The sequence below is a fragment of the Crotalus tigris genome, unplaced genomic scaffold (genome assembly GCF_016545835.1).
Source record: "Crotalus tigris isolate CLP2741 ecotype Arizona unplaced genomic scaffold, ASM1654583v1 scf7180000018550.1270297659:1495590, whole genome shotgun sequence".
Taxonomy (NCBI): Eukaryota; Metazoa; Chordata; class Lepidosauria; order Squamata; family Viperidae; genus Crotalus; species Crotalus tigris.
Genome location: NW_024097073.1, coordinates 1375926 through 1401338, shown reverse-complemented (window position 1 = coordinate 1401338; position 25413 = coordinate 1375926). Strand labels below are relative to the sequence as shown.

Genomic DNA, 25413 nt, shown 5'->3' with positions numbered 1-25413 from the left:
GAGAGGAACAGTGAGGCTCCTCCAGTGGACCATGCCTTGGCACTTGCCCCAGTCCCACCCCCTTCTGCCAGAGACCCTCAGATCTGTCCCACTCCTGCCCAGGCCCCCACAGGCCCCCTTGACACAAATGATGTAGAACTGGCCACGCCCACCCAGTAGACCACACCCACTCTGTCCAGGCCCACCCAGTAGGCCACACTCACCCTGGCCACACCCACCTGGCCCCCTGAGGGCAACCACAATGCTGATGCATCCCTCAATGAAATTGAGTTTGACACCTCTGCTCTAGATTAAGGACTGGGACCCAACAGGTATTTTGAATTGCAAATGTTATGATTTGATATTATGGATCATACTGGCTGAGGTTTATGGAAGTCCAAAACATCAAGAGGTCACAAAATTACTGTACCGGCAAATTACAGTGTATGATAAGTCAGAATTCCCAACCAAATCAGATTATATCTGTCTGGAATAAAAATCCACAAATAGGAAAAGAAACAAAAAAAATATCATTTGCTATGCATTTCTCGTATTTAATATTAAAGGTTTTCAATACAGTATTCATGATTCTTGAACTGCATAGCATTGGCACTGATTCTTTGGATAACTTCTATCACTGATCTTTCTTTCCCAGTTCTTGGTCATTCAGACTCAAATTTTATTTATTCATTAGAAATTTTTTTTGTGGCTGCCTGTATTATATAAAATACTCCTGTGACCATCCTGGGATATACTATACAGATGTACAATTAATAAAAAAACATGAAATTAAAAAGAAGGGTTTAGCACAGTGGTTCTCAACCTATGGGTCGGGACCCCATTTGGGGTCGAACGACCATTTCACAGGAGTCGCCAAACAATGCAGTCTGCCATTTCCCCCCCCCCCCTTTTCCTTAGCTGTGCTACTCCCTTTTATTCTATTGGCTTTTGAAAGCCAATAGAATAGACTCTCTTGAATAGAGTCTAATTCTATTGGCTTTCAAAAGCCAATACGAATTGTCCAAGCTGTCTCTGCCCTGCTGAGCCCACCAAAAGTCCCATTCTGCAAATGGTGCTGCACCAGTTGAGTAGTCCACGACTTACGACTGGTTGAGTAGTCCTCAACTTACAACCGGTTGGGGGTCACGGCATTAAAAAGGCTGAGAACCACTGGTTTAGAACAAGTCTGAAAGCTTGGAGGACTAAATCCCTAGTCCCAGTGGCTGACTCATATTGGATCCTGCATGAAATTAAAAAACACTTTCTCAACAACCTTCCTTAAAAGTAGTGGATTAGATACAACTGAGTTCATGGCTGACCTCTTGAGAAGGAAGTAGTGAATCACCATCTCTTTCAAGTAGGCAGAACACATGTACCTTCCCTCTCCCACTCCCACAAACTGGCATTAAGCACCACTTGGACCCAGGAGGCCTTGACCAAAAAGGAGGGTCATTGGTTCAGGATGCAGGGGAGAGAGCTCAGAATTTCAAGGACCCTATCTACTTTCTCAGGACCAACTGGCTGAACCTCTGCCCAGATAATTAAATAAAGACATGCCTAAGTCATTCCCATAGGATCCATCCAGCTTGAGTCCAACTCAAAAGCAAAGTCCAAGTGACTTTATCTAAGCATCCAAAAGATGTTTAGAATAACTCTCACAGCAGCCCCACAGGGGTTCTCCTGGTCCCTTTCTACAAGGACCTGGTCACTTGAAACAGGGCCCTTAGCTGGCTATTTGTGGCTGCAATAAGGGAAATGAGGCCTCTTTGTTGCTCTTACTGCCACAAAATAATTCCCAATGAAGGCTCTCTCCTATGTTGGAGTGCATTTGCTCTTTGTTTTCCACCAGCAATGTTCTACATACCTGTTGTATTGTTTCATCTCCTAGAGTTACTTTTAAACCAGGGTGCTTTATAAGAGACATGAATGCAGCCTGACTGCAAGCATCCCCACGCGCACCCCACACGCCCAGCCAAATTTTGATAATAGGGTTAGCCCTCTCATCCATAATCAAATCATTTTATAGAATTCACGAGCCTTGCACTCCCACAACCCAGCTGATTTTGAGCATATAGCCAGGACACTGCAAACAAAAGGTATTATAAACCCATGTTTCCTTCTGGCAAAATCACACTTCAATAGAGATGACTGTTTTTGGATTGAGATGGGAAAGGAAGGACAGAGAACTTTGTAAGAAAAACACACACACGCACGTTTTTCTCATTGCGTGGTGGAGAGATATGAACTTTTTTGGGCTTTCAACATGCAGCTACTCTGCCCTACAAACACAAAGATGGACCAACAAATATTCTTGAAGTACCAGGAGAAGGCTAATCCTGCTTTACGAAGGGTGACCAGCTGCCTGGACTTCTTGATAGTTTGCAACAAATTGCCTGTGCTTTGCAGCTGGCATCAGATGAGCCACATAATGACTGGCTCAAGATCATCCAGGTGACTTCATGTCTAAAGTGGGACTAGGATTCATGTCCTCCCACTTTTTAGCCTGATGCCTTAACCACTACATCAAACTGGCTCTCTAAATATCATTTAACAACAATATTAAAGATTGGCTTTCAGATCACAGTCAGATACAGACCTCAGAGAGAATGAAACAACATTGTCGGGATCTGACATCATAAAAGCAATTCTTACTGTTGCTTTGCTGATTAATATGCCAACTTCCATTTCGAGTGTCAACGTTCATACCAGCAAATCAGAAAGTAATTGAATGGTTTGAGCTCCACTTTTAAGGATGCTGCATTTATATGATTAGAAAGGCCAATCTTGACTGGATAATATATTGTGGGAAACTGCTTACATTTGCATTGAATACTGAGGTACAAAAACAAAAAATTTGCTTATTCAGGGTTTTCAGAATGCCGTCACCAATTTACCCAATGCGGTAAGGAGCTCTATTGAGCTAAGTAAAAAAAAATGGGTTACTGCAGACTTAAAGATTCGTGGACCTGGAGAACAGTGGCCATTAGATATTTTGGACTACATTCCAAGAAGCATCGATGTATGTATAGTACTTAGATATGATGAGAGTTCTAGTCAAAACACTCAGAAAACACCATATTGTCTACCCTTGGCTTAAATGAAGTCAAGAGGAAATTCTATAAACTTTGAGAAAGAAATCTTTGATGAACTTTAACTAGGTAGACTCTCATCACTTTTTTTCCAAAAATGTCAGTGTGAGGAAGAGTGTTTGGCTGCTGGTAGTTAAGAGATGTGACTCAATGAACCTGAATAGTCATGATATTTTAGTATTGTTAGCATAGGTTAGTTGTGTGAGCTAGTTTGGTCTAATGCAGGGGTCTTCAAACTTGGCCCTTTTATGACTTGTGGACTTCAACTCCCAGAATTCCTCAGCCAGGCACACTGGTGGAAGAAAGTGGAAGGCCATGAGTTCAAGTCCCACCTTAGCCATGAAAGCCAGCTGGGTGACTTTGAACCAGTCACTCTTTCAGCCCCACTTACATCACAGGGTCCTTGTTGTGGGGAAAAATAGAAGGAGGAAGGTGTATTGGATATGTTTGCCATCTTGAGTTATTTGTAAAAATAATAAAGGCAGGATACAAATAAATAAAATAGGTAAACACAAATCTATATACAATGTCAGAAAAGTAGCAAGGCAAGGAATCAAAATCAAGAGCTCATTAAGATGGAGCTATGACGGCCAAATTTCTTCCCCTCAAGATTCCCTCTAACTTCTGAGCTATTAGCATGTTCTTCAATGCTGTTATAATAAGTGGCCAGCTGTTTTCCTTAAAAATGAAAAATGAGATTCAGTGGATACTGAAAATGACAATAAAGCTGATGAACTGCAGAAGCAGTGAAAATATAGTTAGAATCTAATTGTGGGTAGAACTAAGTGATGTGTCTAGAACAGGGGTGTCAAACTCAATTTCATTGAGGGCCGCATCAGCATTGTAGTTGTCCTCAGGGGGCCGGGTAGGTGTGGCCAGAGTGGGTGCGGTCTATTGGATGGGCGTGGATGGAGTGGGTGTGGCCTACTGGGTGGGCATGGCCAGCTCTACATTGTTCGTGCCAAGGGTGCCTGTGGGGGCTTGGGCAGGAGTGGGACAGATCTGAGGGTCTCTGGCAGAAGGGGGTGGGACCGGGGCAAGTGCCAAGGCATGGTGCATTTCTTCATTCCTCACAAAGGATGACACCTCCCCAGCATGCACCCAGGGGGCAGGGCCGACATGGCAGGGGCTGGTTCCTCACTGTTTCCAGACTGCCTTATTGAGCTAAGACTGAATGCGTTTCAGCATAGATGGCCACCACAAAATTGTACATTGGCTCCTGGCTGGCCTGGGCCAGGGCCAAGGCAGCAGGGGCTGTTCCCTCACTGTTTCCAGGATGGCTTCGCGGGCCACATGAAACCATGTCGCGGGCCGCATCCGGCCCCCGGGCCTTCTGTTTGACATGTCTGGTCTAGAAGAACAAGTGATGCTTAAAGACTCCTTCATTTGCCACTTCTTCCTTCCTAAGGTTGCTTTCCCCACCTTTTCCTCGTGCTTATCATCAATACAGCCTGCCTGCTATAACAAAGTGAAGAAAAGGCTGTGATATCATAGACACATGCACCATTGTCCTTGTTTGTTTGACTCTGTGTACATATCTGAATGTACTTATGTTTCTTGGAACATATTAAGATGACATTGCAATGAATGTCTGTTTGTATGTACCATTGAATTAATTGTGTCTGTAGAAAAAAACCATGTTTGAAAAGGATACAGCTGTGTATTCTCCTCCCTTCTGTTGACTTTCTGACTGTGCAAGGGCTTCCCTATATCTCCCCTCTTTCCAAACAACTCAATCCAGCCTTACTCCCAATAACTTAATATATCACTGCTGAATTGGCTGATTTCCATATTTTTTTCCAACTTGGATACTAACTGGATGCATCACATTTAGCAAATAAGATTGACAGGTGGATTCTCCCTGCTTTACTCATAGAACGATATTGTTCAAAGAGAACAAAAGCTTTGGTTAGAAAGCATAACCTATCTTTATTTAATACAAATTACAGGATGTTAAATGTGGAAGGAACAGACTTTGGAGACTCACATACCTAGCTAAACTATGTGATATAGAAGAAGACAGATAAGTGTGTCCTTTTTTATACATACTTATTAGGGCTGTGTAGTCTTAAGTTAGTCATTTCTAAAAAGTTGTGGGTAAAGGTACAGGCATCTGCCTGAAATTTGTTAAATCTATTGCATCTTTTTCTGGAATCTTAAAAGTCAAGAAAAGACAGTTTTTTTAAAGAGTTGCAGACAGATACTGAATCCACCTCTTCCTGTGCACCAAAGCAGCTTTACAGGACTGAATCCGAAGCAAAAACTTAACATTTAAATGACTCCAAAGCCACACTGATGCTGTAAAAAAACAAATTCTCACAGAACTAACATTTCAGTTTAGGTTAATGTATTCATGTAAAATATAGTCACAGCTCTTTTTCTTCTCAATGAAGTGACAATTTCCTTTGCCCTTTTTCTCTTTCACCTAGGTCAGTGGTGGCGAACCTATGGCACGCGTGCCAGAGGTGGCACTCGGAGCCCTCTCTGTGGGCACGCGTGCCGCCGCTGCCAACAGCTTGCGCAGGTCCATTAGGCTGCTTCTGCTGCCCTGGGCGGCAGCCACACCCAGCACAAAGGAGGCAAAGCGGCCAGCTTGCGAGCTTGAGTAGAGGTGGTAGAACATGTCCACACCCAGCAAATCAAAGGCCACCCTGAGCAGGGAAAGCCGGATCCCCATCGGCGCCATGGCCCCCCAGTCCCAGCTAGGATTGCATGACTTCCCCCCCATCTATGCTGGGCTTCCTGCCCACCACCCCACCTACCAGAGACCCCCTGGATCTCCCCCATCCCTGCCCGGCCCCCAAAGGTGTCCCTCATGAGCAGCATCAAGGTGGCCACGCCCACCCAATAGGCCACACCCCCATGCCCCCCCTGAGGGCACCACAATGCCCTGGCACTTTGCGATAAATAAGTGGATTTGGGGCCTCTAAAAAGTTTGCCATCACTGACCTAGGTAATTTGAACCCAGATGTCACTGCAAGCTCTGATCCTCATGATCACAGTTCATTGTTCCTATAAGTATCTGATCCTTTTTGCTCATTTCTCTCGATTTCTTAGGATCTCCTGCCTTAGCAAACTTTACCTTATCTTATTTTCCAACCACAGCAGCCTCCCCCATGGTGGATATCGGAGGGATGATGTCAATAGCAGCAGCAAAACCACCACAGATATTCTCCAACACCCAGTAACCCCCCGAGCAGGGCAATGCCCAGTCCAGCCACCTGGAACCAGCCATGGTGCCACACCACCTGTGGTTCCTCGAAGAAAACTCTTGATGCCCAATGAATTCCAGGACACGGCATCTGAGGAATTTGATGAGAAGCTGAAGCGCCCTAAATCATCTGGCTACTCTCAGGTTGGCACAGGAGAGTCACGGCCCCAGACACCACTGAGTGAGGCTTCTAGTCGTGTGTCCATCCTTCGCCCATCCCCCAAGCTGCCACGGTCAGGCTCCAAGATTGTCGACAAGCTCAAATTTTTTGAAGAGCGGCGGAAAAGTCTGGAGCAGAATGACAATCCTTTTGCAGGTCACACATGGCAACCCTTACGCAAGTCACGTTCTTTTGATCAGGCTGGTTTTGAGGATGCCAGTCCCTTCCTCTCGGTTGGCTCTCACGAAGACCTTCAAGAGGATACTCGCTCAGAACTTGGAGATGTATTTTCTCGACGTCGCATCTTCCATCAGAAAGCAGCCTCTTTGGATGAGCGCGGCCGTTTCTCCAGTCATGTACATGATATGGAACAAAAGTTTACTGAGGAACTGGGGCGCATCAAACGTACCGTGTCTCAACAGCAGCTGCGGCGATCCCAAGAATTGTTCAAGTCACCCACTACAATTACCTCCGTAGAGTCATCTGTCCCCAAGGTTCCCCCGCCACGGAAACTTAAACCAATGAAAGTTTTCCCAGCTACAGAAAATGCACATGGTGTACAGCAGCTGGTTCTGTCCAGTGTGGGACTAGTGGGACCTAAGGATAAGCCCAAAAAACCCCAAAAGATTCTGTCGAGGAGTGCAGCCATGACTGAGGAGGTAGGAGAACAGAACAGAGGTCAAAAGGAGCCTGAACTGAATGGCCAAGATCTGCGGCAGAAAGTGGAGCAGTGTCCACTCTCCCGTGCTACTCCAGGGGGACACAAAAACTTGCTGCATGCATCAGCTTTAAATAGCCAGGATAGCACAGATAAAGGGCCTCTGAATGCAGCAAAAGTCAGCTATGAATCAAAGGGTCTAAGTGAAGCTTCACATGGCCGGAAACGGGAATCAGGACAGGATGGACATTCTCTGCCTTGGGCCAAGACAGAAACTGGCCCAGACAGAAGAAAAGCAGGGATCCATGGTACAAGCAGAGAATTTGACAGAAAGATTGGAAAAGTGACAGAAAAAAAAGACAATGCATTGCAACCTCAAGAAGGGACGAGTGCACGGAGCAGAGGCAAAGGCCGACGGTCACGACAAATGTCACCAGAACCAGGTAGGGAATAAGAATAAGTTTTGTGTGTCTATTGGGAAAGAACCTGACAAAGCCATGCAGAAATGGCTCATCTTCCCACACAACATGAAGAGGCCCTGGGTTCTGCAGAGACTGAATACATGGCATCCTAGGTACCTAGGATGCACTTGCGAAAAAAATTAGCAAATGCTGAGGACATGTTCTCATCTCTTCCCTCCCTCATTTTTTCACTTTCCCAACTGTCTACCTCTTTGGGTTCTCTATATAGATTTGTATACTTAAACCAGTGGTTCTCAACCTTTTTAATGCCGCGACCCCCAACCGGTCGTAAGTCGAGGACTACTCAACCAGTCGTTAAGTCGAGGACTACTCAACTGGTGCAGCACCGTTTGCAGAATGGGACTTTTGGTGGGCTCAGCAGGGCAGAGACAGCCTGGACAATTCCTATTGGCTTTTGAAAGCCAATAGAATTAGACTCTATTCAAGAGAGTCTATTCTATTGGCTTTCAAAAGCCAATAGAATAAAAGGGAGTAGCACAGCTAAGGAAAAGGGGGAAAAAATGGCGGACTGCGTTGTTTGGCGACCCCCGTGAAATGGTTGTTCGACCCCAAATGGGGTCCCGACCCACAGGTTGAGATCCACTGACTTAAACAATACTCCCTTGTTTTTAGCTGCCTATGTCAAGCTTGAGCCCAATTGCACTTCAGCTGTTTGTTTTAAAAACAGAGTTTTGCTGGCAAGCCTCTTAATGTCCTTGTGTGTGTGAAGGTGAAAAAGTTTGTGTCGTGCTAGGTTCCTTTTAGTTATCTCCTGTTATTGCTAGTTATAATTCAGATTTAGGAAAATAGTAGAAATTGTTGCTCAAAATGGTAAGAGGACTAAGAGCTCTGAATCAGAACACAACTCATCAGTTGTGTGTGGGGGGTGGGTGGAAGCGAAAGCAGGGAGGGAAAGTACTGTACAGAATTGGTCCCCAACTCCCAGGGCTGTGGCCCACTATTGGGCTCAGGAATTCTGGGAGTTGAAGTCCATGAGTCATAAAAGAGCCAAGGTTGCCTACCCCTGGTCAGAATTGGGTCACCAGAGCGTGTGCATGGCCCAGTTCCCCTCTCCTCCCCACCCAGTCAGGCCGCCAAGCCACAAAGGTTGGGGTCCGTTGCTGTACAGTATAGAGATGTAGCCACTGTGAATCAATTGGCTTCAAGAAATATGGTAACAATATTATAGATCAGTAATTTTATATTTCCAGACTGAATCATTTTCTTTGCCTTCTTCTCTATTTTATACATTAATACACAGGTGTCAAACTCACGTCGTCACATAATGTGTCACAATGTATCGTGACTTTTTTCCCATTGCCGGCAATGGGGTGGGTTTTGGTGTAACGCATCCGACCCGCAGGCTGACAGTTTGACATCCCTGCACTAATATATAGCACTGAAAATGATTGTATGCTTTTCCACATAATTAAAAAGTGATATGTAACTTAGAATGTGATAAGCCAGCTTTATTGCTTTTGGGGACTTAGTGGTTACAAGAGGATAGCATCATATCAAGAACTATGATTCAAAAACTGAAGACATATTGAAGGAGATTAAGCGTTTTGAGCATCTATGCCAGCCAAAATAAGGATTCCTTCAGGATTTTATTTTGGAAGCAGTCCTTTATCTTCCTTATTGTGAAAAGATGCTACGGTTTAATACATTCCTCATGCAAGGGGAGCGCAAGATCTGTCTGCAGACTCTTAGTCCTCCTCCTTGCAGGTCTTCTAGTAATTGCTGTTTCTCCATCATTTTGTGCAGAATCTTCTGATGACTCCTACATTTCAGCGGGTGAAGATCCCCTGGAGGCTCCCATTTTTGAAATCCCCATCCATGATGTAGTTGTCATAGCAGGGACTGAGGTGCTGTTCAAATGCATCGTCACGGGCAACCCTTCTCCACAAGGTAAATGCATAGGGGTACCACACGCAGAGCAAATCATGAGAATGTGTGGAGTCTGGAGACTCCTAGCTCTCCGATTGTCTCATGCCCAGAGTTGTCTCTTCCCATAGGTATAAGAAATACTATATTATTTCAAGCATGATTTTTATATTGTCCAATTTGCATTGATAAATCCTGCTTAGGAACATGTCACATTTTTCTATTTTTATTTTATCTACATTTCTGATCTACTTCCAATAATGCTTCACCTTACATATGGAAAATACCGGACTTTGTCTGTTGGGCTTCATTCCTGGAATACTTAGTTTTCCCTCAAAATAAAAATTTAGTAAATTATTATTTCAAAAGAGCACTATCCTTATAAAAAGTAAACCTGCTGAGAGAAGTGCACACCCAAACCTGTGGCAAGGGTTATTTATCTGGCAGCAATACGCTGCTGTTGTTGATATCTATTACACTCAGCAGTTTATGAACTGACGAAAAATGGATTAAAACATGTTTTATATTCTTACACCCCTACTTTATATTTTGATCCATTCTATTTTTCCACTTGCCTCATTCAAGTTCAGCTTTCCGCATTCCTCCACAAAGTCTACAACATGACCCTTAACAAAAATTATGTTCTTCGTGAGGACATGGAAATGTTCTAGGAAAAAGACAGAAGATAAACGTATATTCTGTCTCTTGATGAAATGTAGGGAAGGCAGAACTATATGTGATTTCATAACCAACTGTTCCTACAGAACTAATACTGACAAATGCAGAATCATCACTAGATTTCACATACCACATCTCCCCTGACTATGGTCTTTTCTGCAGTGTCTTGGAGGAAAGATGGCATCCCCTTTCGGAGCAGCACGACTCGTCCCATCAAAGCGGAGGGCGAACGCCACACTCTGCTGGTTAGGAGTGCCCGCATGGCTGATGCCGGTCTCTATACCGTCTGTGCTAGCAATGAGGTGGCTGACACCTGCTGCAGTGCCATCTTAACTGTGCGGCCAGGTAAGGGCAAAGAGGAGGGGGGAGATGCCAGAGCAGCCAGTCTGCCATGGAGACTGCAGCCAGGCCGGTGCCTTAAGGCCAGAGGAGTTAAGAGGTTCATATTCCCACATGAGCATGTGAGAAGCAGCGTCAGGCTTGATTCTCAGTGTCCTGGATGGGGGCGCTTAGGCCAGCATTTCTGCTCCCGCTGAATAACGAGGCATGAGGCTGCCTTTACCCTACAAGGCTCGGTTTAGGCCAGCCTGTCTGACGAACAGCCAGCAGGCTTGGAAGAGAGAAGGAAGAGACGACCAGCTCCAACAGAGCAGAGGTGGCGGGATCGGGAGGGGCGGCGATCGCTATATCTTGGCCTGCGTCTTTATCGCTCCTGGCCCGCCAATTCTACAATGCAGGGCGGAGAGTTGTGATTTCTGGGCACGTGCGAGTAAACTTTGTGAAAGGATGCAAATCAGCCCTTCCATGGATTGGTCCGAAATGTGAGAGAGGGGACCAGCGGGGCTGGGCTGGTTTTCTGGAGCGCGGACGCCGCCCTCGGCTGAGGAGCAAAGGGAAGGGGTTGCGCGCTGGCTGCTGGCCCGGCTCTGGCGTCTCTCCTCCACCCTGTTAGCCGGATCCGTTTCTCCCCTCGTGGCGGAGATCCCCTATAAAGAGAGCCGGGGCTTCAGCTCGAAGCGGGGGCCTCAGTTCAAAGCAATCGCACAGCGGCGATGTCTGCAAGAGTCCGCTTACTGCGGGGATGGCAGGCGCAGGAGGGACGCGCCGTCCCTTTCCGATGCTCTTGCCGCAGCGCAATCCTGTGCTCGTTTTCACAAAAGTAAAGTCCGCTGGGTTAAATGGCGTTTAACTTCAGGTATGTTTGCATAGCATGGCAATCGTGAGGTTAATTTGGAGCTGGAATTTATTTACTGAAAGTGGATTTAGGAAGTAGGGGAAAGAGCGAAGGAGGGTTTATTTTGTTTTCATTGTAGCTTTGTAGTCACCTGGATGAAGGGGAATTGTGAGGAATGTGTGGTAGCAAAACGTATATCCTATAAGCAAAAACCCACCGTAGTGAATTTCCAAAACCTTCAGTAATAAGGCAGTATATTCGACCTAGAACACCACATAGTTAAAGTAGGCTAGGTTTTTGGAACAGAATCTGTTACCTTAGTATATTGTTGTTTAAACATGGCTGTCATGTTAAGCCAAGATATACCTTTTGTGGGCAAGGCGTATTCGATGAATTATGGTTTCTTATTTATCTCAACTTTAGGGTTTAGTTTATTTTGTGAACTGATTAACTTCACCTGCTGCTGGGGTACATCAAATTGTGAGAGATTTGCAGTCCAATCTTTTTACCTTATAGTGATGAGTTGAGGATGAAGGAAATTACAGCACAACTTCTCCAAGTCACAAGGGGGTAATCTGAGGAAAATGCTCTGATTGCTAGTCAGTTTTAATAAAGAGTTGAGAAGTCATATAGTTTTTGGATCTTAGGTAGAATCAGTATATTGCTCCTCTTTGTTCCTCTGCCCCTATAAATAATATTTATTTTAAATAATTCCCTATTGTTTTTATAGGGCAGCATTGGATAGTATTACCATGGAGTATCACAATATTCTGCTTTCTCTTGGCCTGATACCCCCAGCTATATCCACTATACTGGTTTCTCCCATCAAGTTCAGGATCAGAACTATTCCTCCTCTGCCCAACCAGTTTAGTACAAGCTTTCATTGTCCAAACTATTAATGTCACCTTGGCCCTTTTCAGGGACAGCACGCCAAAAATGCTGCTGCCAGCATGAACAGATAATGTTAGTTATCCAAGATTGGAGTGCCCTATTCTTGGCTGATATCTTTTTCTTTGCTGATATGGATTGGCCATAATTCTTTCTGCCACCCAACCATGAATAATGGAAACCTCTGAAAGCATTGGCTGTAGTATCTTTTGAAATATTTTACAAGAAGGAATTGTTGACAGTGCTTATGTTGTTTCTTGAATAGCGAAGGCCTTACGGCAAGTTCTATAATTACATATTTTTGCATTTGTTCTAAACTTCTACTTTTATACCAAATTGTAATTTGATCACATTAGATTCTGTTGACTAATTCATATACGTAGCTCTGAAAGGACGACATTTTCACATGACGTTATAGCCACATCAGATTTATATTAGAAGTTGTTTCTCATTTTATACCCATACATAAGGACTGACACCAACAAGGCCTGGACTATGGCTAAGATAAAAGACTGTTGTGGATGTTGACCTCCTGATTTGATAAAATAACAGCTAAAATACAATGCAAAAAGGTAGGGGGGGAAAGGCCTACGATTTAAACCCTGTCTCTGAAACCTCTCTTTCTTTCTCTCTCCAGATACCTACACAAACACATACTTGATCCCTATACTTTATACTAAGCTGTCTGGTTTATTTTGTGTACAATAAAAAAATAAAGCCAGTTTGGTGTAATGATTAAGGTGCTGGCTTAGATACCAGGAGATGGTGAGTTCTAGTTCTGCCTTAGGCCTGAAAGCCAGTAGGGTAACCTTGGGCCTGTCATGCTCTTTAGCCCAACATTTTATAATGTTGTGGGAAAAACAGGAGGATGAAGGAATATTAGGTATGTTTGCCGCCTTGAGTTATTCATAAAAAACAATAAAAGTGAGATAAAAAAATCTTTAAAAAAAACTCATGTATTTGAAATTTCTGCAGTTGGCTACTGAGTGTGGGTCAACTCTGCTGGTGTGAAGTCTGAAGTGATGTGTAAAAATGGACGATAGTATTGTACACTTCCCCGAATACATTGCTTGGAAGAATTTAGGACATTGGTCTTTCTCCCAGTTCTTGGTAGTCCTCACATCTGCTGACGAAATTAGGTCTGACTGAGGAAGCTTGACTTGTTGAGGAGACTTCCTGGTTGTTAACTAGTATTCTGAACTGTCAGTAATCAGATGAGAGTGTGAATTTGTTTACAAAAAATGAATTGATAAATTTGAAGTGATGACAATCTGCCTCCAGAAGCGGTGAATGCTCCAACACTAGAAGTTTTTAAGAAGAGACTGGACAGCCATTTGTCTGAAATGGTATAGGGTTTTCTGCCTGAGCAGGGGGTTGGACTAGATGACCTCCAAGGTCCCTTCCAAGTTTAGTATTATTATTACTTCAGACAAAGGTCTTACTAGGAAATGTTACAATAATCACTTACGGATCAAGATGGAGGAAATGACATGTTTAAATGTACTGTCATAGTCTAGCAAAAAAAACCCTACCTGTTTGTCAAATACTGGTATATTTAGGAGAGGCCGTTTAGCTTTAGCTTTTTATCTGAAATATAATTTTTGTACATATGTGGTAAGATTACTTTTCCAGTGAGGTAGCATTTCAACAGGTGAGCATCTCAGCTATGAAACATCCAGGCCTGGGAGGATTGCATATTGTATAACATTTCTGATTTTGTTGTTCTGCTTCACATCGACCAGTAGACTTCTTTTAATAGAAATGAAAATAGTCTTGTTGAGATAATATTTTTTATAGCAGTACAATGGCCTGTGGGGATGCTTGAAGGTGGACATTTTTCTTACAGCGTACTCAATTGCATCCTAAAACCCAGTGGAATAGTTCAAAGGAAAGAAAGGGAATGATTGCCATGGGGCTTGAAGAGAGGTTAAAAAAAAAAAATTGGCAGTTAACATCCTGGGAAAGGGACAGAGTAAAAGCAACAAAGCCAATCTAGCCTAGGCTCTTCGGGCCAATGTTTGTTAAGAGGGATTGTAACAGTATACTGTGTCTGCCTTCCTGACTTTCTCTCAATGACAACTCTCTGGTAAATAGTCAAGTAGGGAAATTCACGTGGGAAGAGTGAATAATATAATTGTATCCCACAGAGTAAAATAGGGAACTATGGAGGGCACACATAGTTCTTACTTTTTTATATAATAAGACACTGCATGAGACCTGAGCAGATTATGCCTTAATTTTCTTATGGTTGAAGAAAAATACACTTTTGAAGAACCTGTTCATATGTATGACTATGGGCTTTCCCCACATGAACTGAAGAATGGCATAAGCATTCCCTAGCAACGTATTTTTTTTCTTGTTGTGCCCCCTTGATACTCTTTTGAAATTCAGATTTCATGAATGAGACAAACTTAAGTAGCTGTATTGAAGCTCAATAGTATTTCCCTCTGTATTCTAGCATTGCTTTACAGTAGGCTCAAAGGATGCAAAATCCTTTATTCATGGAGGGAAGTCAGGTGATTGTAGTGCCTTGAGACAGAAGCAATAGTGACAAGATTCAGATCAGCAATAGGTGCAGCAAATTTCATCCCGGTATAATTTTCTGCCAAAGTAGGGAGCATTAACTCAGCAGTGAGGAAAGCTACAGTTATCTTTGTGAAGGGTAGTACTTCTGTAAGAAAGAGAAAGAGATTTGCCCTTTCTGATTAATCATTAACCATGATATAAGCAAGTAATCATCCTTGATATGATGAATTCCTGTTTTCTGTGTGGGAACATTATTACTCTAGTTACTTCAAAAAGAGTCCAGGCAGGCAAATAGTCCCTCATTTGTTTTGTTTGCATTCCCAAGCATGCTGTTTTAGTAATAGAATTCTTTAGAATAGAATTCTTTATTGGCCGAGTGTGATTGGACACACAAGGAATTTGTCTCCGGTGCATAAATCATGATCATAATCATAAAATACAATAATCATAAATCATAAGATACAGTTAAATTAAATCATAAGATAAAATAAGGCAGGAAGATACCTTAATTCTCAGAACTGTGGGATGGGGGAGAAAAATACCGTGGGATATCATTTAAGAAGTTAGATTTTGCTTGTGATATGTGACTGACTCAGTTGCCTGCTATTTGTTTGGGCTCTCTGTTGGCTCTGTTTTCTCCTATTTTGCTGGGCTCTGCCCAATCTGTACTGTTACGTTCTTCTGATTTTGTCCAGCTCCCCCAGAGATCCACAGCCGATTGATGCCCCGCCGTGAAGTCATCAGCCCTGTCACCTCAGATGAAGAGTACCTGAGCCCTTTGGAAGAGTTCCCCGAGTCGGTCACCCCTCAGCACCACCCTGTTATGAAAGTTCAACCCCGCTCTGAGAGTGGCCTGACCGCAGCACACGCAGACCTTAACTTCAAGGCTGCACCATGTTTTGAGGTGAGGTTAGAAAATGGCATGAGAGCAAAGAAAAGAAGCCAGCAGCCTTGACCTACTTGGATAATAGTCATCCAAGGGTGTAAGGCTGTAAACAATACTCTGGATTGTGAGTGGAGTGGAATCTGGGTCTGTTTGCTGCATGCGGCAAGAAACAAGCTGTAGCCTCTTATATTTCCCCAGAAGGATGGAAGGAAGGAAGTTTTTGAACTCCCTTTGTCAATTGTCATGATCTTGGGTGCTCTCTTTTGTAGATAGCACTAAGTGACCAGACGGTACTGGAAGGACAAGATGTGGTCCTGCGCATTCGGGTGCAAGGAGAGCCCAAACCCATTGTGCACTGGTAAGTGGGTCACATGTTTCAGTATGATTTTAAAAGTATTCCTGTCCTGTCTTCCAGACACTGTTCTTAATGGATAAGATGGCAGTGATGGGAGTATCTCCAGTCCCGCAAAACAACAACTGCCTTCGGACATTTAGCCAAGCAAGCCTTTATACTTTTTTTCCCCCTCTCAACCTATCCATCAGTGTTTCACAACTAATTAACCATTATATAATGTGTCAGTTGACGTGATATTTTAAAACAGTGGTTCTCAACCTGTGGGTCGGGACCCCATTTGGGGTCGAACAACCATTTCACGGGGGTCGCCAAACAACGCAGTCCACCATTTTTTCCCCCCTTTTCCTTAGCTGTGCTACTCCCTTTTATTCTATTGGCTTTTGAAAGCCAATAGAATAGACTCTCTTGAATAGAGTCTAATTCTATTGGCTTTCAAAAGCCAATAGGAATTGTCCAGGCTGTCTCTGCCCTGCTGAGCCCGCCAAGAGTCCCATTCTGTAAACGGCGCTGCACCAGTTGAGTAGTCCTCGACTTACGACTGGTTGAGTAGTCCTCGACTTACGACCGGTTGGGGGTCGCAGCATTAAAAAGGTTGAGAACCACTGTTTTAAAAGGTTTGTAGAATTATGTTATTGGTTTTTCATTCCCAGAAGGCACTAATTCACAATGAGAAAGGTTAATTTATATCTGTGTGGTGGAAATACAAAAGGAAAAAAAAGATTTGGTGTATCTTTAGAACAGGAATAAGCCTGAGAAAGTGTAATCTTGGATTCCCTGTTGCCAGTAAAATTCAGCAATGGTACTAAAATGCCCCCAAAAAAGTCATTTTAGCATTCAAATTTGTTGCATTTCCACTGCCAGCAATAGCAGAAATGCAGGTATCTGATCTGTTTTCTTCCCCACTTCAGCCTATCAAAGAGCCAAACCCATTAGTTTTCCATTGTTGCTTATAATGGAAGCATAATGAGGTCCTTCTCTTTTGCTCCATGTTTGCAAGATGCAGTAGGTGGATGGAAAGGGTGTGAATGTTTTGTGCTCCTGGAAATATGTGAATCTGGACTGCTACCAGAAGGGGCACAAATGGTACCCTAACCCTGTTTTTTAAAATAGTGGTTTCAACTCTGATATATATTAAGTTGGCTAGAAGAAATAGAAAAAAATGAACATCTAGTCTTCTGGCTTGGATTGCCCTGCCTGAAGTATAAGAACAAAATGTAACAAAACAGGGATAATGGCAGAACCAAAATATGCAGTATTCTTCTGGGTATGCAGTGATGGAGAAGCAAGTGTGTGAATTATCTCTCAAAGGTGGGTGATGTTAAGCGCTGCAAGCTTTCAGACTCTCTGTTCTGAACTCTAGGTTGAAGAACAGGCATCCGGTAAAATATGGACGACGCATTTCTGCTGTGGAAGAAGAGGATGGATCGTTCTGCCTCCACATCCGCATGGTGGAATGCACAGATGCTGGCTATTATGCCTGCAAGGCCATAAATGAATATGGCACCAAACAGTGTGAAGCCAAGCTTGATATACAAGGTATCTTTGGGAATTCCAGAGCATGAGAATTATAGTAATGCTTTGCCAGTCATGTGATGATCCCAGAGATCCCCCCCTGCATGTCTGCTTCTTTCTTCCACTCATCAACCATCCTGCTCCCCCGATGTGAACATGCTTGCAGTTTGCTCATAATCTTGGTACTATCTCTCTAGCCACCAATAGCTGCTTCATGGCCATTGACTAAAGCAGAGGTCCCTCAACCTTGGCAACTTTAAGACTTGCGGACTTCAACTCCCAGAATTCCTCATCCAGCTTGGGTGGCTGAGGAATTCTGGGAGTTGAAGTCCACAAGTCTTAAAAGTTGCCAAGGTTGGAAACCCCTGGACTAAAGCCATCTTGAGGGCAAGGATGGGGAACACATGAAAACAAGGAAACACTCAGGAGTACAAAAGTAAATTCCATTTTATAAAACAGTCTTTGATAAAATAGCTTTTGGTAATCTTCACAACAGCCTTGAGGAATGCTCAGGATCACCCTCATATTGCACTTGGAGGTCTAAGAGGGACTATCTTCTCCTCCTCCTCCTCCTCCTCCTCCTCCTTCTTTTCTTTATAAGAGTTTGTGCTTGCTACCAACAGAGAAATTTTAAGCAAGAATGACTTTACTCATAGGTCAATTTCTATATTGGTTACACATGTGATGTAACATTTGGGTGTGTTGACTTCTGGCAACTGCCTGGATAGCCCCTGCAGTTTAAATTGGCAAGATTTCAGGAATAGTTTGTCATGGCTTGCTTCTTAGCGTTAAGAGAGAGTAACTGATCCCAAGGTATCAAATGGCTTCAAACATAAGGCAGGACTAGAACTCGTAGTCTCCCAGTTTTCATTGGCACTTTTGATAATGCCTTCTACATCAGTGAGCTCCATTCGCAAAAAGAAGTAGGGTACATAATAATCTGCCTGACTTCATATCCCATCATATTTTCCCACGACTTAGCAGGATTTTTTTTTCCTGTTCAACTTATTTATTGTTATTTAAGAGATGGATGCCAGGTTTGCCTCTTTCCTTCCAGTTAATACTCATCAGGAATCAGGTCCTTAAGTATGTTTCCATCCTCCTCGTAGAGCATCATCTTCCTCAGGCAAGGGAGCCTGGAGCCCCAAATTAGGTGTAATGGGTGATGCATAGCTACCATAGGTCTGTCTTTTTTCATAGCTTCTAGTAAAAAAAAGGTTGGTTTCAGTTGCCCGATCCTATATTTGGTTTAGCTCTGATCCACAGCAGTGTAACAAGAAAGGAGCTGGATCTGCACTCTTCTAGCAGTTAAGAAAATTTGGCGTTTGCACTATCTCCATTTTGGAGTCATTAACCAAATGAAAAACGTGGGATAGAAGTATAAGTAAATAGAAACTGTTCCTACATTAAATTAGCCGCTGCCCTTTGAGGATTTCCCTGGTCTATTTTAACCTGTTTTCTTGTTGCCTTCTTTTGCTGAGTAACAGCCCATTAGTCTGATTCATTGCATCTCTCTTGGGAAAATAGAAGCAGGCTCTCTTACAAGTACTTGAACAAAAGTGCTTACTGGACCCACTATGTGGATCTGCAAAACGTTTCTCGATGACATGGTTTCCAAGCCAGCAATAGGAGAATCTACTGTTTTGCCCGGCTTCAGTTTGGGGTTGATTTTTACGAAGAAGATGATACTGTGAGATAGGTGTGAGAGTTTATGTGTGCAACTGCTTTGTGTTGATGCATTTGCTTTTGTCAGCCATTATCTACAAATGTGTTTGTGCTGTGGTGACCATCTTTTGCTTAGACTGAGCATGTATGAATTTGTCTGTGCTTTGTTTTATGTCCATCATGCTACACTAATCCTTTGCTTGCTGACTGTGTTTTTGTCTGTACAGGGAGAGTGAGCTAAGGTACTCCTGGCCCCTGGGCCACTCTAGCCAGACAACCTGGGCAGTTGCCTCTACTCCCGGCACGACTGAACAAACCAGGCTGGCAAGGCTTGGCTTCTGGATGGCCAGCGCTGAGACTCACCTTGGATGCAAAGCCTGATTGCAGCTAGGGGAATGGGACACAGTGGGTGGGAAAGTAGTTGGGGGACTCCCTTTAGCTGTCTGAGCAGTTCTGAGCTTCCTGTGGGTACAAGAGCTGAATTAATCTGTGGCACCTCCTTAGTGTTTGGGCAGGGAGCTTTTAACCAGATGAATCTCCATATGGTCTGTGCTAGGCACAGAATCTCAGAAGTGGACAGCAGGCCTGCATAACAGGCATTTCCCACCCAGGTGCTGATGGTGGACAGTGCCCATTCTGGCCTTCACTGCTGTCTGGCCTACACTATGGCCAGTGTGTGGTGCTGTTTTCTTCATGTGTCCATGTCTCCTAGCCTCCTCTGCCTTTGCCCACTCCTCTTCCTGGGGGCTTAGAGCAGAATGCTAGCTTGTCCTCTTCCCTGCTGGTCTCTCAAGAGGCTTCTGCTCATCCATGGAGCAAACACATTAAAATGAGGTAGCTTTGAAATGAACAGGCCACATCTGGACATTGTTATGCCTCAGCTCCAAGACCCGTCAGTTAGAAGGCCACTTAGTTCGGCATCTTTATCCAACCACGACCTCTGGGAAACATAAAGTGACCAAGAAAGACCCTTTTGCCCAGAACTATGTAGAATGGAGAGGGTTTTTTTGGAAATAATGGGAGGCCACTAGACTTTGTTCTCCAGATATCTTCAGTGGAGGCCAAGGATGCTGTCTCTTTCCATCATTCTGCTCCCACTCTGGGAGTATCTCACAGGAACTGGGCTATAGAGAATCCTCTTTTTGTAGATGAAATAAAGTCTGTTTGTTTGGTAAAAGTACTGTGTGGTTTGTTCTTAGCATAGATCCTTGTTTCCCTTCTCCCCACGTCCCTTTCTTATTCCATATTATGCTCTTGTGTTCTCCATACCCCGTCATGGTTTCCCAGTCAGATTGAGTTTGCCTTGGATTATGATCGCTTTGTCTCCATTCATGTTTTGTTGCAGTGGTTAATGAGTTGCCAGCTATACTAGGATAAAACCATTCTAACTGGTCTGTTTGCATCTGAAGTGCGGGGTAGAAATATTGATCTACATAAATAACTGTGCTGCTTTTCCACAGCTGAACAATCTGTTCATTTTTAGAAAGGAGAAACAAGCCTGGTTCATAGCATTTAACTGAGATATTGAAAATAGAGTACATACACAGATAAAATGTTGCTCTGTTTTGCTCTAAATCTTCCAGTTTTGAAATTTGTAAGTTAGTTGTTTCCTCTTGGCTCAGGAAAGGCTTCACTGGAAAACTGATAACATTTTCCTTTTGTGAGGTATTGTGATATTTAGGATATAGGACAGTGATGGCAAACCTTTTAGAGACTGAATGCCCAAACTGCAACCCAAAACCCACTTATGCGTCGTCGGGTGCCAGCTGGGTGTGGCCCATTGGGTGGGTGTGGCCCATTGGCTGGGCATGGCTGCGGTGGTAACGGCAGACTGGTGGGACTAAAAAGTTCAATCAATCAATTCCAACTTTGCAAGATCTTTTTTTTTCCCATGAGAAGTTGAAATTGATTGATTGATTGAACCCTTTTTTTTTTTTTGCACACGGTGGCAGAGGCCTAAAGCGAAAAGGTTTTATAAAACCCAGCTGAAGGCCTAGGACTGGGGCGACGGCGCGCGTGCCCACAGAGAGGGCTCTGAGTGCTGCCTCTGGCACCCGTGCCATAGGTTCGCCACTACTGGTATAGGAAGAAAAGGGCCTGTTAGGTTGTACATGCTTCCTGTTCCTTTGCATTTTGAACATCTAAGGTCATCTGCAAAGAGGGGGGGAGTGATAGTTTTCTCTGCCTTGGAAGAATGCAGGATCATAAATTTCTGTCTCCCTTATGATTTTGAAGAACTGACATTCAGAATTCCTGGAAATGTAGCAAGTGAATGATCTGCACCTGAGGCCAGAGAATAATTCTGAAATTCAGATTTGCATTTAACTTCTTTAGGAGAGCAGTGTGTAACAGTTGCCAGCTAGGGTAGGATAATCCAGGCTTTAACTTCACAGATCAACGGTTGTAGCAACATGGCAATTTAATTTAACCATAAAATATCCATTGCATGCGTTTCACACCCTATCCTTTGCATCCTGTCCCATTTTGTTCCATTGCTCAGAGACACATCTCTTTCTCTCTTTTTTCCATTTCCTCTTCCTGTTCCCTCCTTCTTCCCAGTGCACCCTGAGACACACTCCCTGGCAGTGCTGACCCCGCTGCAGGACGTGGTGGTGGGGGCTGGGGATGCAGCGATCTTCGAATGCCTGGTTTCTGGCCCACCGGATGTGGATGTGGACTGGCTGTGGCGGGGGCGCCTTCTGCAGCCTGCCCTGCTCCAGTGCAAGATGCATTTTGACGGGCGCAAGTGCAAGCTGCTGCTTACCTCTGTGCATGAAGATGACAGTGGTATCTACACCTGCAAGTTAAGCACAGCTAAAGGTAAGGATGGTGGAAATGCTGTGGAAGCAGAGGTCAAGACATAGGAGAAAGGATCTGGGTTCACACACTGAACTAAGGCAAACTGATGTAATCATGATTTGTTGACCGGGTTCACACAATAAATGTAACTGAGGTTATGCCTCTTCGACGCATAATTCTTGTAAGTCACAAATCATAGTTTACAAATCAGTGATTGTGTTCACATAACATACTAAGCAAAACCCCAAGAACCCTCCAACTTTGAGATATCAATCCTATCCCTAAAATAAGCCATAGATGGAACACTTGGGGGTTGAGGTGTTAACTTCCCATCTAGTCACTAAACCTGTCTTTTCCATCTGTCTGATAAATCAAGGTTGTTTTTTTTTATTTTATTTTTAAAAAGTGTCGGTGTTGATTTTTCCACTTCAAATTCCAATTATAAAAGCATAAGAGCAAGCCAGGCTGGTTTGTTTCTCTCCCCTTTCTATCAAATAGCAACCTTACTTCCAGGTGGCAACCGTGATGGTTTAAAACACACTCACAGATACAAACATCAGCTTTGGAATGCCAATAATAAGTAGCAAAGGCTGCAGAGGAGGAGCAGCTTGTGAATGTGGGCAAAGAGAAGCTCAATGGGCGGGGGGGCTGGTAAAGAACCAAATCACCTCCAGTCATGCTGGAGCATATAATTCCATCCTTCTTACAGTGTTTGAGCTGTGGTTTGATGGATGTAGACAGGGCACATTGTGAAAGGTTATGCTGCAAGGGTGGGGAATTGGAGCTGGGAACAGTTTAGCAACAGCTGGAAAGCCCCATCTTTGTGATATAGGTAGTCCTTGACATTTGTTTACAAAATGAAAAGGGTTACACTGAGAAAAGAGAAAAGTAAAATGATTCCCATAGCCAGAACTAAATTTATTAATGGATGTTTAGATTATTATTTCTGAGGTTAAATTCCTGAGCACATATTTGTACAAGGAATCATTTGACTTTTGTAGTTCACCGGCTTACACTGAAGGTAAAACAATGTCCCTTTTGAGTTGTGCTTAAGTCTTAGTGATTCCAGGAGCACATCTATCGTTTTCTTAGTGGGAAAGTAGCTTGCTGTCTCCTTCTTCCACACTCCTTCGTCAACTTCCCATTCAAGTTCACAACCCTGGGATTTTATTTTTGAAAAAATAGCCAAGACCAATTAGTTGCTGCTATTATCAGAATCTAGAGTTTGTGCTGACTGTATTTTGGTCTTCCGATGCACCCATGCCCAAATCTAACTAAAAACAAATATACATATGCAAGACGCCTAACTTCCTCCTCTCTATGTATCTCTCCTTCCGGGCAGTAAATCAGTTGGGAAGCAAAAAGTAGACAGAACATCTTGATTAGAAGCTCTGTGAAATAGAGTTCAAAGTGTATTTTTCTGGCAACTTTTTATTTCATTGGAAAATGTTGGAGTAAAAGCACTATTTTGAAATGATTTTGCACTCTTGCTTATTTCTGCTTTTTAAAAGCCATTATTATTCCCCTTTTTAGAAGCTGAAATCATCATAAGTCAACTTACAATCAAGTATACTAAAACGTACATGCACACAGACTCTGTAAGGTCATGAACTAAAGCAGCAGTATAAAACATGTAGCTTGGCTAAACAGCCTAAATAAAATGCACCAAACAATTACAGTAAGTGGATTGAAAGCAAGACTGGAATCAGATGTACATTCCTTTGGAAAGCAGAGGTGTCCATAAACATCCTCACGTGTCTTCTAGTCTGATACATGGCACATACAGAAGTTCAGATCAATAATAAAACAAAATACTAAAAAAACTAGCATCTAAGTTGCCTCTTAGGAATCTTTATCTCCTGTGTAGCTGCTTAGTATATTGCAGAAGTGTGATTACCTCCAGAGCTTGTCAAACTGAAGGGCATCTGTAGATTTTATAGGAAGTTCAAAATGATTTATTTATTTATTTATCTATGAGACTTATATACCGCTTTAAGTGCAAGCATTTGAAAATAATTCTACATTCCATGCTGATTTTGCCCCTGGTCAAATATGTTTCACAGATTATTGGAGCAATACAGCATGAGAAAACAAGGCAAATACTAAAAACTGTATTTCAAAGTTCCTTCATCTTGTGACAAGCTATAGCAGCTTTATAGCAGGTTGATTTTTATTGTAACATTATACTTTGATGCAGACCACCCCAGGTAAACATAAATTCAGTTAGAGATTACATATTTAAGTAATATTATGAAATCATTTAAATAAACAAGCTTGCTGTGGTAGTGGCAGCTGTAGCATTCTTAGAGGGAGAAAATTTACACATTATTTACATTTGATTCCCAGACGGAGGGGGGCGGGGGAAATCTTGTAAAGCAGAAAGCTGGAAGGGATCTGGCAAACTTTATGCCTGTCTTAATACAACCGGATGAATGGATTCTGTTACTGTAGAAATGGAGGAAGAGTTGCTCTGAATTGGGAGAAATGCTCCAAGCAGGTTTGCCATGAAATTAGTTCTGATCTGGCCTTAACTAACAATCTGCCATGCCGACATTTATCAGATAATTCATTTCATGTGTCAGGAAAAGTGTAACTTAAAATACAAGAGTGGACCCATAGCCAAATGCCAATCTCTAGAGTTCAATTTCCAAGAAGAATTTGGGATTCAGAGCAAGAAACAACATTTAAGAAGGGTACAGAAAGGGTAAAAAATTCATTTCATTTTCTGGATATTCTCGCCTTTTGGAGAGGTTATTTTTTTTAAAAAAAATATCTTGCCTTTCATATCTTTTACAAATAACTCAAGGTAATGAACATACATAATACTCCTTCCTCTTCCCCTTTTTCTCCACAATAAACCTCTGTGAGGTGAGGTGAGCTGAGGTAAGTTGAGCTGAGAGAAAGTCACCCAGCTGGCTTTCATACCTAATACGGGACTAAAACTTATTGTCTCCTGGTTTCTAGGCCAGCACTTTCAGCACTACACCAAACTAGCTCTTTTTTTTTTCCTCCTAATACCTTTCCATGCTTACTCATATATCTCAAGACCAGGAAAAGCCAACTGCATAGCAAGCTGCTTTCCTTGCCCTATAGTCTTGCTAGGTTCCAAAGCTTTTAAAGGCAAGAAAAAGATGAATTCCTGTGGATTCTTCGTTGACTGTCCACTGTGCTTTGCAGATGAGCTGACCTGCAGTGCCAAGCTAACAGTGTGGCCTTCACGCCATCCCCTCTTCACCCGCAAACTGGAATCTGTGGCTGTGGTGGAAGGACGAACAGCGCGGCTTGACTGCAAGATCAGTGGAGAACCCCCACCGACCATCGTTTGGACCCACTTTGGTAATTGTCTCCACCCTGCAGCTCAGAGACACTGGATTACAAGATATTCTAAGATCAGGCAGCATGGCTACGGGGGGAGTGTCAATATATATGGATCGTTGTCCATTTACTTGGGCCAGGCATGGTGGTAAAGAGGCAGGAAGCCAAAATCT

The 25413-nt window shown here is 43.2% G+C and overlaps 1 protein-coding gene across 5 annotated transcripts in view; it reads left to right on the top strand.

Moving 5' to 3' along the window:
* The window catches only part of SPEG (striated muscle enriched protein kinase), a 134300-nt gene that overhangs the window by 61146 nt on the left and 47741 nt on the right, over positions 1-25413 (top strand). For all 5 annotated transcript variants that reach the window (XM_039354415.1, XM_039354416.1, XM_039354417.1 and 2 more), the window contains 8 exons: positions 6174-7540; positions 9323-9466; positions 10283-10465; positions 15404-15612; positions 15864-15952; positions 17310-17485; positions 21686-21946; positions 25103-25261. In XM_039354415.1, the coding sequence (XP_039210349.1) occupies positions 6174-7540; positions 9323-9466; positions 10283-10465; positions 15404-15612; positions 15864-15952; positions 17310-17485; positions 21686-21946; positions 25103-25261 (2588 nt within the window). The remainder of the gene's footprint in view (positions 1-6173; positions 7541-9322; positions 9467-10282; positions 10466-15403; positions 15613-15863; positions 15953-17309; positions 17486-21685; positions 21947-25102; positions 25262-25413) is intronic.